Consider the following 14,913-nt stretch of genomic DNA (forward strand, 5'->3'; position numbering starts at 1 on the left):
GAAGGAACATGTAAACAACCTTTAAATTGCAGTTGTATATATATAAACATCAAAATATGTGATGATAGATCGATACTCATCCATCATCAATACGATGAATCATAGAAGAATCGTTTTACAGATGTCATAATGTAATATTTAAGATCGATCGCTCGGTAATGAAACTGAAACTGTAAGTGTCATGGGAAAGGTGCGCCGGCGGTGAGGTCGGTCAGTCGGACGAACAACATCATTCATGGTCGACGTAAAGTTACGTTTCTCAAAGATGGCTCACTACCGGATCCAGGAGCTTTGTCGAGTGCCGGGGACACTCGACGAAGACCAAAAAACACTCGGCAAACCCTTTAACGGCAAACGCTAGTTTGCCGAGTGTTTTTTGTCGGACACTCGGCAAAGACGTTGCCGAGTGCAAAAAAAACACTCGGCAAACTTTTTTTTAAAAAAAGGCACGCCGCCATCCACGCTCGCACCACCAGCACTGCCGCCGCCATCCACGCCTGGGGTGCGCCGGCCACCACCACCACAGCCACCGGCCGACCGGGAGAAGAAGAAGGGGAGGGGAGGGGCTGCTGTCAGATCCACAGATCCACTGCCACCGAGATCCAACCCACCGGATCCGCCACCGGAGGACACCTCTCCGCCGGATCTGCACCGTGGTGGCTCCATCCCACCGGATCCGCGATGCCACCCACCGGTGGAACCATGGAGGGAGGAAAAGAGGGCGGATCTACACCGCCACCCGCTGCTGCTGCTTCGCATCGCCGGGAGGGGTCGAGCCGCCCTGCGCCATCGCCGGGAAGAAGAAGGGGAGGAAGGGGAGGGGCCGGATCCGGCGGCCGCCGACGAGGAAGAAGAAGGGGAGGGAGGGGAGGGGCCGGGTCCAGCGGCCGCCGGCAGGGAAGAAGAAGGGGAGGGAGGGGAGGGGCCGGATCCGGCGCGGCGGTAGGAGGGGAGGGAGGGAGGGAGGGGCCGGCCGTCGGCAGGGAAGAAGAAGGGGAGGGAGGGATGGGGCGGCGGCGGCGGAGGGGATCTCACCGGGGCTGGGGCAGGTGCGGGGGACTGGGGATGGGAGGGGCGGGCGGGACGAGGGGGCCTGGGAGGGGAGGGGCGGGATTTTATTGCGGGTGGGTTTGTTTTTCTATATTTTTTTTACTTTGCCGAGTGTTGATTTTAAGACACTCGGCGAACCTCCCTTTGCCGAGTGTTTTTTCGTGACACTCGGTAAACCTTTATTTGCCGAGTGTTTTTTGTTTGACACTCGGCAAACTCCCCTCTTTACCGAGTGTTTTTTTTGCCGAGTGTTTTTAGGATAGCACTCGGCAAAGAATTTATTTGCCGAGTGCCCGAGAGAATGCACTCGGCAAACATAAAAACACTCGGCAAATTTGAGGTTTCCGGTAGTGGCTATATATATATCACACCACATTGCTTTCATCTACTATATCAAGCGAACGATATCCACTTGCCGGCATCTATATCTGTAGGCCAACGACATATATCCCGGCTAACTGGTTGGCTATATAGCACACACACAAAAATAAGAGGATAGATCAAGCAGCAGTGTTGCACATGTACTTGAAGTTTTTTCTGTAAACTACTAGCTAGATAGACCAGTGAACATGTCCGTGGGGTTGCAACAGGACAAACAATTTACTGAGCAATGCTTGTGCCAACAATAATGAGTTAGCTATTTTTTTTTATTTTGGTTGTGTGTTTTCCTCTTTATTGAGGTGTGAGTCTAAATGCTCTTGTAGTATTTCGTAAAAAAAAAGTGCTCTTGTAGTTAGCGCTTTGCGCAAAACCAAAATGTACATTGACTATCAGGCTTACGGAGGCCACTCTGAATGAATGAAATTAGGTGCGGGATCCTCTCCCCTTCCCTTGACTTATAAAAAAAAAAGTGCTCTGGTACCATTTTGGCTGTATATATCCTTAACGTCGTGGATATAGAGACCGGATTAATAAATCCATTATATAAAAAGCTATTTTTATTGGATTTTATTAGACTTGACCCCAACTTTAAATAAAATAAATTCTAAGGACGGTATAATAAATGTAGTTTAATAAACGTGTCATGGTTTTTTTGAGAATTACACATGACAACGCAGATGCCCACAACACGCACGCACACTCACCCAGTGGTGGACCCAGCCAAAAATATGGGCTAGGGTGGATCGCTATGTACAGATACAAAACTTGACCGATATACCGGTCTAACTATGTATGTATATCATGTCTATATTGTAATGTCACATAACAATTATGTTCTAATATAAATTCATCAAACAAAAGGTACAGAAAAAAGATAATTTACCATACAACAAATGATCAAAAGAAAAAAAGCATAAACAATCTGCAATTAAAATAAATTTAGTAATGAGCAAGTGACAAGTGAGGGAATATGTAAAAAAGTACCTAGTTTCTTATACCACTTCTGCCTCAATGGAGTTGGAGCGGTCAGCCTCCTCGCCTCGCCGTCCCCGTGTTAGACGCATCGCCGTCTCCTGCTGGCATCTTTGCCTCTTCGGGGCTCGGCGCCTCGGCCGCCTGGGAGCAACACAGGGCCGCTCGCCGCCGCTCGCTCCTCGCTGGCAGACGGTGTAGAGGATAGGGACAGGGAGCTGCGTCGCCCGTTGAGGCTTGGAGTGCCGCCGCCGAGCACAGCACCTAAAGGCTAAATGGGCCAGAAAATGGGCCATTCCTCAAATAGCCAGAAGGCCCAGTACAGCAGGGCGACACCTTTCTTCGACCTTCCGTCATCCCACATCGAACCTGCGCAGCTGCGCTTACGCTCACACTTCGATGGACGCCGTTGTCGATCGGAGAATAGGGGGTACTAGTGGTGCTCGCTGGAGAGGACCTAGGGCGGCCGCCCAAGCTCACCCTATAGGTCGGTCCGCCTCTGCACTTACTCCTATGAACACACGTACGCAAACCCTACCTCTATAAGCACCTTCAAAGGACTGAGCCGACAGATCTTGAGATTGACGAAGTCACCACAGGTGCCCCGCAGTCGACGGGAACTTCGCATACCACTAAAAGCATAACGCCGTTATACCCTGGAATAAATCCAGGAAAATGTGAGCACCCGTGCCAAGTCGAGGATTTGAACCCGGGTGGGTAGTCTTCACCACAAGGGGCCCAACCAATTGATCTATGATCAGTTCCCGACCCTAAGTGTTGGGCCAAGTGAGGTTCAAAGGAGGGCCCTGTCGGTCGAAGTCTAGCCCAGGGCGCCCTTGTCGCGCACATAGGAGAGGAGCGACGCCCCCCTAGAGTCGTCTGCCTCCTCTTTGGAGGAGTCTGGAATAGAGAAGAATTAGGGATAAAAATACATAAGGATAAGAGTAAAAGGAAATAGAGATTGTTTAAGAAAGGAGAGTCCAAATCTATAAGGACTCCACTTGTATATTGCTTCGAGGTCAAGTCCCTTGAGAACTCTAAATATAGGGGTCATACACTCATTATAATCAAGAAGAAAATAGAGGATCTATTCTCCTTTTCTCCCTGTTGCCCTAGACCATCGCCCCCTCCTTCTCCCTCATCCTCTTCACCGTCCCAACACCCCAAACCAATCTACACCTATCACGAAAAGATTGATCTAATATGGAAAATTAATTGGAGATGACTCAATTTAAATGAGTGGCCACTATTTTCTGCACCATTGTGAGTTTAAGGAAGGTGGAAGATGAACAATATGCTCGCACACAAGCCACGATGCTCACGGGCTGAAATAACCAGGCAATGACATACATTTTCTACTCGTAGGGTGTAGCTATTTTCATATTTGTATCTTGTCCTTTAGGGCATATATGGCCCAACATATATATACAAAGTTTGTGATCATACTAGACCATATGTGGTAGAATGATTGGCAACTATGCAAGTATATGTGGTTATACTTACTTTATATAATAGTCTGATTCTATTATAACAATATACTAAAAAAATATGGGCTCCTTCGATTTTTTTTCCAATTCGTGTAGTAAGATTTTGAGTATATCTTAAAATGAGTATAAAGATACTCGATAATGAGTATATATAGCACAATCCTCACATTTCATACATTGATGATAGTACATGCACAGCAATCTGGGTCGCTTCTCCAAATTAACATGCCGACAAGAGATACATGTGGACAGGTGTAATATCGAACGCATCATGTGGCGCACCTTGAAATCGTTTAATGAGTTCCACAATTTTGGAATCTACTAGATGCACACACACCTGACCATGAATACCTATGATTGATCGATATTGATTGATTGATGTGGTGGATATCCGATGGATTATGACGCTGTCGATGCAGGTACAGGGAACTGAAAGCTAGGTCCTGACTGAATTTTTGCACTGGTATTCGTAGTTATAGTGACGCAAAATGCTGGCTGGCTGGCCTTAATTTAGGCATCCCGGCCATCCTGACCGAAGGAAGAAAAGATGCAAGGACCAATGGCATGCATGAACGGTTAGTTGGGCATAGCTTAATTATTCAATATCAAGATTCAGTACCTGCGTGTATATATATTGAAATCCATACTGTATTTCATAAAGAAACTAAGATATAATATTTTGTATATCTCGCTCTCTCTCTATGTAATGCTCCATCCGTCTTAAAATAGATGACTTTATAGGTCTGGTGAAGGAAATTTTTGAGGAAACCAAAAAATATATGGTGCACAAAAAAAATAAGGAGAGATAGAAAAAGATGAAGATAAAGATGTATTAGGAAAAAAAGAAAGATTTACTAAAAAAATGAAAATATATTAGAATGCTATAAGATTAAATATTTAGGATAAAATTTGAATAATATATGGTCTATCTATTTCATGATAGAGGATGTATTGAAATGCATCAGCAGGGTCGCTATATACTGCTACTTCTTAAGGAAGGCGAGTAAGAAGAAGAATCAATCACACGACACTGTTGTAGCGTATCACCACACCGTACATGATTGACGTGCAAATCTATCCACCTTTTGCCTTTAGCAATTTCCTAGGTAGCTTGCCCGTACATTACTACGGGATAACTAACAGTTTATACTAAAAACACACGGATTGCACGATAAGATAACAATACTGTTAAATTAAATACCAACGTTAAAGTGACATTTAATCCAAAAAGTAAAGTTTATGAATTTAACATAGTCACGGAGTGCGCAGCGTTGTAGACTCACAGACTCTAGAGCTTCCAGAGATTGGGTCGAATCCAACCTAGAGCCTGGGAACCCTACATCTTTTCCTGGACGGGTTTCACTTCGGATGCACCGGTAGCAATATCAACGATCTCCAGTCGATGGACCATGTCGTATGGATCCCCATACAATGGCTCAGACATGTCGATTTTGTTCTCCTTGTACTTGGATACACTTGTTCCACTGAAGCTTTTATTGAAATGTTTAGACACAAACAATGTCTGATCACCGATGTCCCTCACCTTGGACCACTCCGGTGTACGGTCGTGGAGGTTGCACTTATAGATCGTGCTGTTGTAGGTGAAGCTCTGTGTCTCGTGGAACGTGCTCACCATGGCACCCACAATGTGTAGCTCACCGTTTGATTCCAGGTAGCTGAGGTAGCAGATCCCCGCAGGTGGCGACAGCGATGGCAGCAGCGTCGCGGTTGGAGTAGCGCCGGCGGAGTTGCTGCTGCAGACAAAGATTTCTCTAGTGCAGTCGATCGCTAAGAACTTATCTTGGCAGTGGATGATAGACCCCACGCAGAACTCCAGTTTGGTGTCGAGCAGCGTCCATGCGCTGTCGACTTCAACCCGGCAGAACGTGACCTCCGTGGAGCACCCAAGCATGGCCATGGCCATGCACTCGCGACCGGCGGCGTTAGGTGGTGCCGAGAGCACGATCTCACGAAAGAACACGTCCCTCATGTCTTCTAGCTTGATGGCTCTGCATGCGGCATCCACATCCCCGTAGCCGTTGGTGGGATGGAGGACCCACCAGCCGTGGACCGTAGACACGTGTTTTGATGAGGACGCCGCCGCGACATGTTTGCCTGCTGGTAGGAGCTCAACGCGGGGGGCACGAGCATCGATGAATGGATTCAACTGTGTCATGGACGCCACCTCGTCCATGAGTGCCAGCCACCCACACAAGGAGACTCACGCCACCTTGCCGCGCACGTCGGACAGCGTCTTGGACAAGACCTTCTTCTCTGGGACGCAGTAGAAGCCGACATGGTCCGAGTCAGGGTCGAACGGGAGCAGCAGGAGCGCCCCGAAGGTCGCGAACGAGATGGCGGCGCGCCATAGGGAGCAAGCAGATCGGAAGGACACCGTGTCGTGGCCTGACACGAGACGCTACCCGATGGACTCGAGGAGATCCTCTGGCAGGTCGGATCTCTAGTCAGGGAGAGGTAGGGACCTTCTCTTGGGATTGGGAGGCTGAGCCATGGAAGACAGATAACATCAACTATGGTTCACGTAAGAAACAACAAGCGAGGACGATGGAACACGTGAGCGTGAAACCAAATGAAAGGAGGAAAACGCTATCCCTTTTGCAAATGTAAAGAGGGAAAGTAAATAAATGTAGGCAGGTTTGGTAAGGTTCTCAGAAATACAAATATGTTCCTTTTGTCTTAATTCTCTTTCCTTCTGTGTTAATTCTCTTTCCTTTTGCTCACTGCCATGTATGCTGGTGCATGCAAACATGTAATGTGTATATGGATAGCACAATAATTTTCTACTTCCTATTTTGCCGTGATTCCTCTATCACATGACATGCAATATTTAATTAAGGAGAATGATACGATCAATCAGTAATTAAGATGTCGTAGGATCGTAGGCGTGGAAAAACGGACGAACCAAAACAAATATCGCATAAAAAAATATCTACACTTTATTCTTTTTAGTTGTAGGAGATATTATTGTCTCCATCTCCATCGATGGCTTTGCTTAGCTCTCCGATCCGGCCGGCAGGACGATCGAATTCAACGTCGCCGATCGATTCATCGTCAGCTCGATCAATCGCACATCAAATCAAAAAGGGAATTGAAATTGAAATCCATAGGATTTATCTACTAGTGCTACAAGCTAGTATTCCATCGGTCCCTTTTTAGCTGTTGTTACGGAAAATCCGTCGACTTTAACTAGGTATGTAAAAAATATTAATAATATTATATATTTACATAAATTTATTATAAAAATAAATTTAACAATCTATCTAATAATACTAATTATATATTATAAATATTAATTATATATATATATATATATATATATATTTGATCAAAGCTAAGTATATTTAATTTCTTGAGAACAATAGATAAAAAGGGACGAAGTGAGTGCTAGCTAATAACAATGCAAGCATTATGATCCGGAGCTCCCTTGTCCAGAGTCTCTAGTTAGCTAGGTAGCGCTGTGATTTTGTATCTTATCTAGATCAACAAAAGCTACTCTTTATTTTAAATTATAAATTATTTTAGTTTTTCTAGATACATAGTTTTTGCTACGTTGAGAGGTGCCGGATCAAACACACACCAACAATATTATATCACTACTACCACTTCGAGCCTTGGGTCTCGGTTCCATGCCCCAATCTTTTGGTTGTCCCTCTCTCTCTAGTTCTACAAATCGTACTAATTTTTGAAAATAAAATATTATAAATTTGTTGAACTGAAATCACAGTGTTCGGCTGCAGGCTTTTCCTCACTCTGTGCATCACTGTAGCAACGGCGGCAACTGGCTGCAGCTTTAGTGTAGTCGAACACTCTGACAATCTACGCCCTTATGGATTTTGGTGACATGGACGTTTAAAGACCGAAATAGAATTTGCTAAGCCTTGAGCAGAACTGATTTAAAGTGAGATGATGAAAAGTCAAATTCATTTCGAATTTTCGATTCATGGAGTGCAATAAAGAGGCATCTCAAGCTAAAAATATTTAATTTTAGATATTGATATATAATATGCTAACACTATTAAAGCATCTAATAATATTCAAATGGTCCTATATGGTTTTGTAGGGCTGTTTTGATACCCTATCCTGCAGCCACACTTGCCCGAATACTCATGCTTGTACGCAAGCTTTGTTTGTTGCCTCCATTTTCTAGTCTACTCCATTGTCTGACGAGCAGCACATGACCTCCTGACACTTCTGGACAGCATTGAGCTCAGGCACCGTGATTATGTGTGATTGTCAACATAATCGTGTTTCGGCTAGTCATTGCTAAGAATTTTTATAATATAATAAAAACCGAAAATAATGGGAAACCAAACAAAGAGAAAAAAATGAAAAGAAACATTCCAATGTGGACATTCCTGGGCCTTGCTGATTCGTAGTGGGCCATACCACGGCAAAAGGCCTGAGCCTAGTAAACACGCAACTGGGCTGAACCACATTCCATTCATATTTTTTTTTGAGAGCCCAGCTCGGTCCATGGCAAATCGCATCAGTTGCAGATTATTTCTTTTGTTAAAAAAAATCAAAATCCTTCGCTTTGCGTGCGGCATCGATTTGGTCGGAACCCAAATCGAGGGTTTGGCAAGCGAGATCGCCGCCGGTGACAGGGACGAGATGGACGCCGGCGGGGGCGGCGTCTTGGCCGCCGTGCTCTGCACGCTGCTAGTCTTCGCCATCTTCCCCCTCCTCCTCTGGCGCCGTCGCTCTGATGCCGCCGCCAATAACCACCGCCTCCCGCCCCAGCCCCTCCAGGAGGATCAGGTGCTGCACGGTCGCGCGGCGGCGCGACGGATGCGTCGGAGGCCTGGGGCTGCCGGAGCAGGCTCGTCTGCCGCGTCAACCAGCCGCAGTGGTACCACAACAGCCAAAGCTCAAAGGCTCTGTTTTTTCCCCTTCCCCTTTTTTCTGTTCGCCCTAACCCTAGCCACGGTCCTCGGCTGTGCAGTTGTAGAGGACGACGCGGAGAGTGATGAGGAGGAGGTCCCCGAAGGTCGCAACGTCCCCAGATCCTCCAAAAAGGAGAAGAAAAGGCAAGAGCGAGAGGCACAGCGTCAGGTTGGTTACTCACTGCAACGCCAAGTCCTGCCGTATGTTTCAGCCAGTGCTTACACTTGCAAGCTTGCTGGTAAATTGTGTTCCGATGATTGCTGCCATTCTCTGCTGCAATTTCAGCTGCACGAGCAGATTTAGTTCGTCTACTTTATGTATTTCAGTGTGTTGCAATACACATTCAGTTTGTTTATTTGTGGTTTGCACATTCAGTTTTCTCGTGTTTTACACATTCAGTTTTCTCATGTTTTACACATTCAGTACCTGGCAGAAATGCCAACTTACTGTGATTGGTGCTGATGTCACAACGGTACTTGGAAACCAGTTATAGTTATGCCTTTCATATAATTCCTTGGTGGTTCTGATTTCTCTTCTGAAGGAAAAAAGAAACAGAAAGTGACATGAAAGACACTCTTTTCTTGCAAGGCTGAAGAAGCTGCACGGGATTCAAGGAGGAGTAAACAAGACCGATACGACGAGATGAGGAGGAAGAAGGATGAGGAGCGTGAGGCACAAGAGAGGCAATTGGTTAGGGATTCTATTTGCTGATAGTTCTGTTCTTTGATGTCGTCATGTTTTCAGTTATAATTCTAACTAGCTAATTAATTTATCTAGGAAGAAGAAGCTAGGGCACGGAAAGCAAAGGAAGTTGAGGCTGCTGCTTTAGAGTTTGAGAAATGGAAAGGGGCCTTTTCTGTTGATGCTGAAGGTACAACAGAGAGTGAGACACAAGACGATGGTCAGGGTTTGCTCCACAACTTTGTGGAATACATCAAGGTTGTGAAGCAAGCGTCTTTACTTGTGCCCTCATGACTATGCTTATTCTTAAATTTGGCAACCAGAAAAATTAAATCTCACCATGATGAACCATGATGTCCACACAAATAGTTGGTGCTCTGTTTAGCCTCTAGTCTACACACAGATACCATTTCATCTCCTCTACATACATTGAAGTCTGTCAAATATCTTATGAGAAGTTGTCACAATGCATCTTTTTCTCAAGTATTTTGAAGGATGCAGTATGGTTCTGTCATGTTCTTGAGTATACATTTTGCCAATATCTATGTGGTATGATATGCTTTGATACCACTGAGTAACTGACAAACTTCACTGTTACCTTTTCCTTCTGTAAACCTCAGAAGCAGAAGTGTGTTCCCCTAGAGGACCTGGCTGCAGAGTTCAGGATGCGAACCCAGGTACTTAAAGACTATGCATAAGAGGTTAAAATGTTGTTATGAATAACAGAATTAACTTCCCAAGCCCTATTATTTTTAAATAGAAATAATGGTAATGCCCATTAGATAGGTGTTGATAGCTTACAACTGATACCCTGTTTACCATTGCTATTGCACTGTTGAAGTGGTAATTTCTGAAGCCCTATTATGTTTAAACAGAAATAGTGGTAATATCCATTATATTAGTGTTGATAGCTTACAGCTGATACCCTGTTTTCTACATTGCTATTGCACTATTAGTTTGGCAATTAAAGGATGGTCTGCTGTTCTGTTGCTGCGTGGTGTTTTGAACTGGCAAGCTGCCTCCACTTTGCCTTGATCTGATAATTATTGCTTTTTTAAAATAAAGAAATCTTCTCCCGCCTTTTCAAGTTCACTAAACTTGTATGGAAAGTAAATTACTTGGGACAAATCTCAACATGTATGCCTCATGCCATTCATAGAAATTGGAGACCCACATGAGGCTCATTTTGGGACAAGCTATGAAGCAAGTACAAGGATAGCATTTTAGGATGGCACACAAACAAGGCCAGTGAGATTTTCCCGAAGGCTGACTCTGTGACGAAGCATTGTTTTTTTTAGATTAAAAAAACAACTGCATAAAACCATCACTAGCTGGGTTTAAACCACACAGAGGCATTCAACAGGGTTAGGGCCTCCAAGCAGAATTTTTGGCTAATTTGAAAAACACTTCTGAGCTAGTTAGCAGAGTTTGGAACTGTGAAATGATGATTTCCTGAACATATCCTATCCTCAATTTTGTATATCCCTGGTTTGGGTGTGACATGCTTTCTGAGCAGGGTTGGGGTCTCTATTCTACTGTTGCCCAGAGTTTTGAGAATCATACTGTTAGAAATAATCAGTAATCACACAAATATTCTATGGATGCAAACTTGAATGACTATCAAGAACGTTGTCATTGTGGGGAACTGGGGATTGTTTGATCCATATTAATCTTTGGGACCTATTTCTCTCTGTTTTGGGATGCTATATTTGATTGATTTATTATGCACCGAATTATCCTTTCTTTTTTCCCCCTCTCATTACCTCACTATTTTGCAGGACTGCATCAACCGAATTGTTACTCTGGAAAGCATGGGTATGTGACTTTTGTATTCTTTTGTAAATTTGGCCGTCCTTCAATTGGTAACCTTGAATCAGCCTCAATAGCTAATCCTAACCAGATGATTCTAGCAACATATCCTGGTACCTGTGAGAAATTTGTCGGCTGCTGAAGCCCTCAACAGTTTTTAGTTCTGATAGGCATTTTTGTTTTACATGTAACAGATAGGTTATCTGGTGTGATGGATGATCGTGGGAAGTTCATCTACATCTCCACTGAAGAGATGAAGGCAGTTGCAGAGTACATCAGGAAACAAGGGAGAGTGAGCATATCACATCTGGCCAACAACTCAAACCAGTTTATCGATTTGGAGCCGAAGGCCCAGTACGAGGAGGAGAGCCAGCAAGATGACAGTGCAGCAGCAGGCACAGAACCATGAGAATTCCTTGGCCTGGCAGCATGTAGCATACTCTTGTGTTTCTGTAGTGACTTCTTAAGTTGCGCTAACATGGTTCAAGTTATACACTGGCCATATATGTAGTGGTATAATATACTTGTGCTGGCATGCTAAATACCATCATACCATGTAGAACAGAGAACTTGAGGGTTTGAATTTGAGAGGGGACTACTGAAGAGAGATTTATTGCAATCCATCTGGATCTGATGTTTTCAAGCGCTAGTATGAAGAAAAAAAATCGAACTTTGATGCTCTGCTGCTTGCATTCATGTGTTTTGAGACAAGAGACAAACAATTCATTTCATTAGGTAATCATGTCTTTTAACATTTCCATGACCATGCACCGAAACTGAAGATGGTGCTGTACACATGGAAGTGGGCAGATAAGAAGATGATGGCGCACGGATCCATCCATGGAATTTGAAACGTACACAGGGAGGACAGCATCAGTGCCAGTACTGCAGTTGTAGGAAGCCGGCCCTGGCCAATGTTGTTCACATGGGGCGTGATTGGCTGCCATCGCTCGGCAGCCAGGCCTGCATCTGGGAGCCAGGCGCCCACGAGCCAGGTTCCTTGCATGCAGGTTCATTTGTTACGGTGGTGGAGCCAGGAATTTACGGCTTGGTATGCCAAATGTACAAAATTTTGAAGCAAATATGCAATATGATTGACGATAAGTTATAATAGTCATAACATTTAAACAAATCCACAGTAATAACCAAAGTACAAGTTCAAAACATAAATAATTAAGAAATATACTCTCAATCTCAACAGAACGAGCATTTGATGCAGATGTGGAGGGTTTTTTTTTTTTTTTTTTGCCTTTGCAGCTTTCTCCCACGGTGCAAATATGCTAACACCCTTCTTCTTCGTCTACATTATAAGAATGAAGAATACAATCAAAAGAATTAGAAAAACAAATATTCAATAGTTCACTGAGGAGTGAATCTGGGGTGCTCTGCATTTGCTATGCTCACCTTGCTTGAAGCTGCCGAGCAGAGGAGGAGGGCCGGTCGCCGGAGTCCAAAGGGTGCTCGGTGCTGCAGATGGGGAGGTGCCGCCCAGCCGCCGCCGGTGGCCAGCTCCTTCGTGCTGGGACTCTGGGGCGAGCGGCTAGGGGGAGGGGAAGGGGAAAGGGGTGAGTCGGTCGGAGTGGGGGAGATGGCGAGGACGGAAGGACGCGAGGTGCCGCCCGTCGGCGCCAGTCGCTGGAGACCGGAGTGGGGGAGGTCCGGAGGTGGCGCGTGGTGGGCATCGTGCTGCTATGCGTGGCTGCGTGCTGCGGCGTGGAGCAGCGAGCGCGAGCAGGAAAAGGGGCGCTGGGCAGGGGCAACACAAGTGACAGTGTGTATTCTAGGCTTTGTTGCTTTCGTGGGCTGCCAGATTGCTAGAAACAGATGTTCTATTGGGCCTATGAGCCAGAAACATGAATGTATGAAGATATGTATAAAGATGTATATACTTATTAATTTATTCTCTCAAATCTTGGGTATGCCTGGGGCATACCCCTGGCGCCGCCACTTGTTGTTATGACATCAAAACAGAATTACTATAAAAACATATTTAATGAGGAATCTATTGGTATATAAAATATTGCTATAATTTTGTATAAATTTAGTTAAACTTTAGATATGGTTTGGCTTAGAAAAAATTAAAATTGTGAGAAGTAGGTATATAGTACATTATATATGGCACACGTTACTATTCTCTATGAAACCTTTTTTGTACGTACGTTACGTCACTTAGTTACATGATCGTTAGTCATAATTTCATTTGAATTTGGACATTATTTACATATATTACCTGAGTTTTGCAGTCGTCTACCCATGCTTTATTACCGCGGTATCATTGATATGATGATTGATCTGGTGGTCCGGTAGTTTGGGATGATATCTGGTCCACGACTTGATGTATGCACGTGTGAGCCGGAAAGCAACAATTCCCTCATGCATATACTTCATACATGATACATGTATCTATAGATACGGATCTGTCCCTGTCCGTCATGGTATCATCAGCTCCATCTGCACATGCAGCTGGCCCATGCAGCTATAGATGGCCAACGGGCCGGTCCGGCCCGACACGGCACGGGCCCGTGGCAGGCATGACCCAATAGGGGTCGGACTGGCACGGCACGCCGTGCCTCCCGGGCCGTGCCTCACAAGGCCACGGGCCTGGCCTCCGGCCCAGGCACGGCACTATGGGCCGATTTTCGTGCCGGGCCGGCCCGAGAAGCACGACCAATTTCACAGGCCGTGTCAGCCCGAAGCCCACTGGCTACCGACAAAGAGAGAGGGGAAGGGCGAAAGGGAGCCCGAGAGGTGTAGGGGGTCGACGCCGGATCCGGAGGAGGCCGGCGCGCTCGCTACCGAGGAGCTCGACGCAGATCCACAGGAGCAGGAGGTGTGGAGCGGTGGAGGAGGTTGACGCCCTCGAAGTTGGATCCGGAGGAGCCGCTCGAGGCCGGCCACCACGCTCGACGCTGGTGCGCTTGACACCGCCGTGCTCGAAGTCGCTAGGCGCCAGCCGATGGTGCGGGGGGCGTGGAGGAGGCGCCCGCCGGCCAGTGGTGCGGGGGGCGTAGAGGAGGAGGCCGCCGGCCAGTGGTGCAGGGGCATGGAGGAGGCGGCCAGAGGAGAGGAGAGGTTGCGCGAGGAGCCGATGACGCTGAGGAGAGGGAGGAGGCGTCCCGCGTCCGTGCTCGCCTCGCCCGACGTGAGGGAAGGGAGGGGGCGTCCGCAGCGCCGGCACAGAGGTGAGGAGGAGGAGCGAGTGCGGCAGCGGCACTGTGGCATGGGGAGGGGGCTACGCGGGGGAGGGGAAGGGATAGGGTTCGGCAGTTCGGGGGTGGGGGGCTGGGGTAGGGGCGGGCCGGGCCGGCTAGATCTCTTAGCAGGCCGGTTGGCCGGACCGCCACTAGGTCATGCGCTGTGGACCAGGCCGTGCCGTGCCGGCCCACGTGCCTAGGGTAAGGTCCAGGCACGGCCTGCTCCTCCGGGCCGTGCCAGCCCGGGCCCGCTCGCCATCGGGCTGGGCCAAAAAAAGGGGCCTCGTGTCAGGCTGCATGGCCATATATACATGCATCATGCACGTATAGATTCAGAGTAGAGATTATTAGATCGCCTGACCAGATGGTGGAGCTGTTGTACTATACGGCCTCCTTCACCGTGACCAGCACCACCTCATGAGTGTCCTGCTATA

The 14,913-nt window shown here is 46.5% G+C and overlaps 1 protein-coding gene across 1 annotated transcript; it reads left to right on the plus strand.

Annotated features, from left to right (window-relative positions):
• Nucleotides 1-8,428: 8,428 nt before the first annotated feature.
• On the plus strand, nt 8,429-11,934 carry LOC136544943 (DDRGK domain-containing protein 1-like). Its single transcript, XM_066536998.1, has 7 exons — nt 8,429-8,760; nt 8,854-8,963; nt 9,384-9,485; nt 9,573-9,734; nt 10,097-10,153; nt 11,255-11,291; nt 11,480-11,934. Exons 1-7 carry the CDS (start codon nt 8,523-8,525, stop codon nt 11,692-11,694), a joined length of 921 nt encoding a protein of 306 aa, XP_066393095.1. The 5' UTR covers nt 8,429-8,522; the 3' UTR covers nt 11,695-11,934.
• The last annotated feature ends 2,979 nt before the right edge of the window (nt 11,935-14,913 follow it).

Source organism: Miscanthus floridulus, chromosome 3, assembly GCF_019320115.1.
Source record: "Miscanthus floridulus cultivar M001 chromosome 3, ASM1932011v1, whole genome shotgun sequence".
Lineage (NCBI taxonomy): Eukaryota > Viridiplantae > Streptophyta > Magnoliopsida > Poales > Poaceae > Miscanthus > Miscanthus floridulus.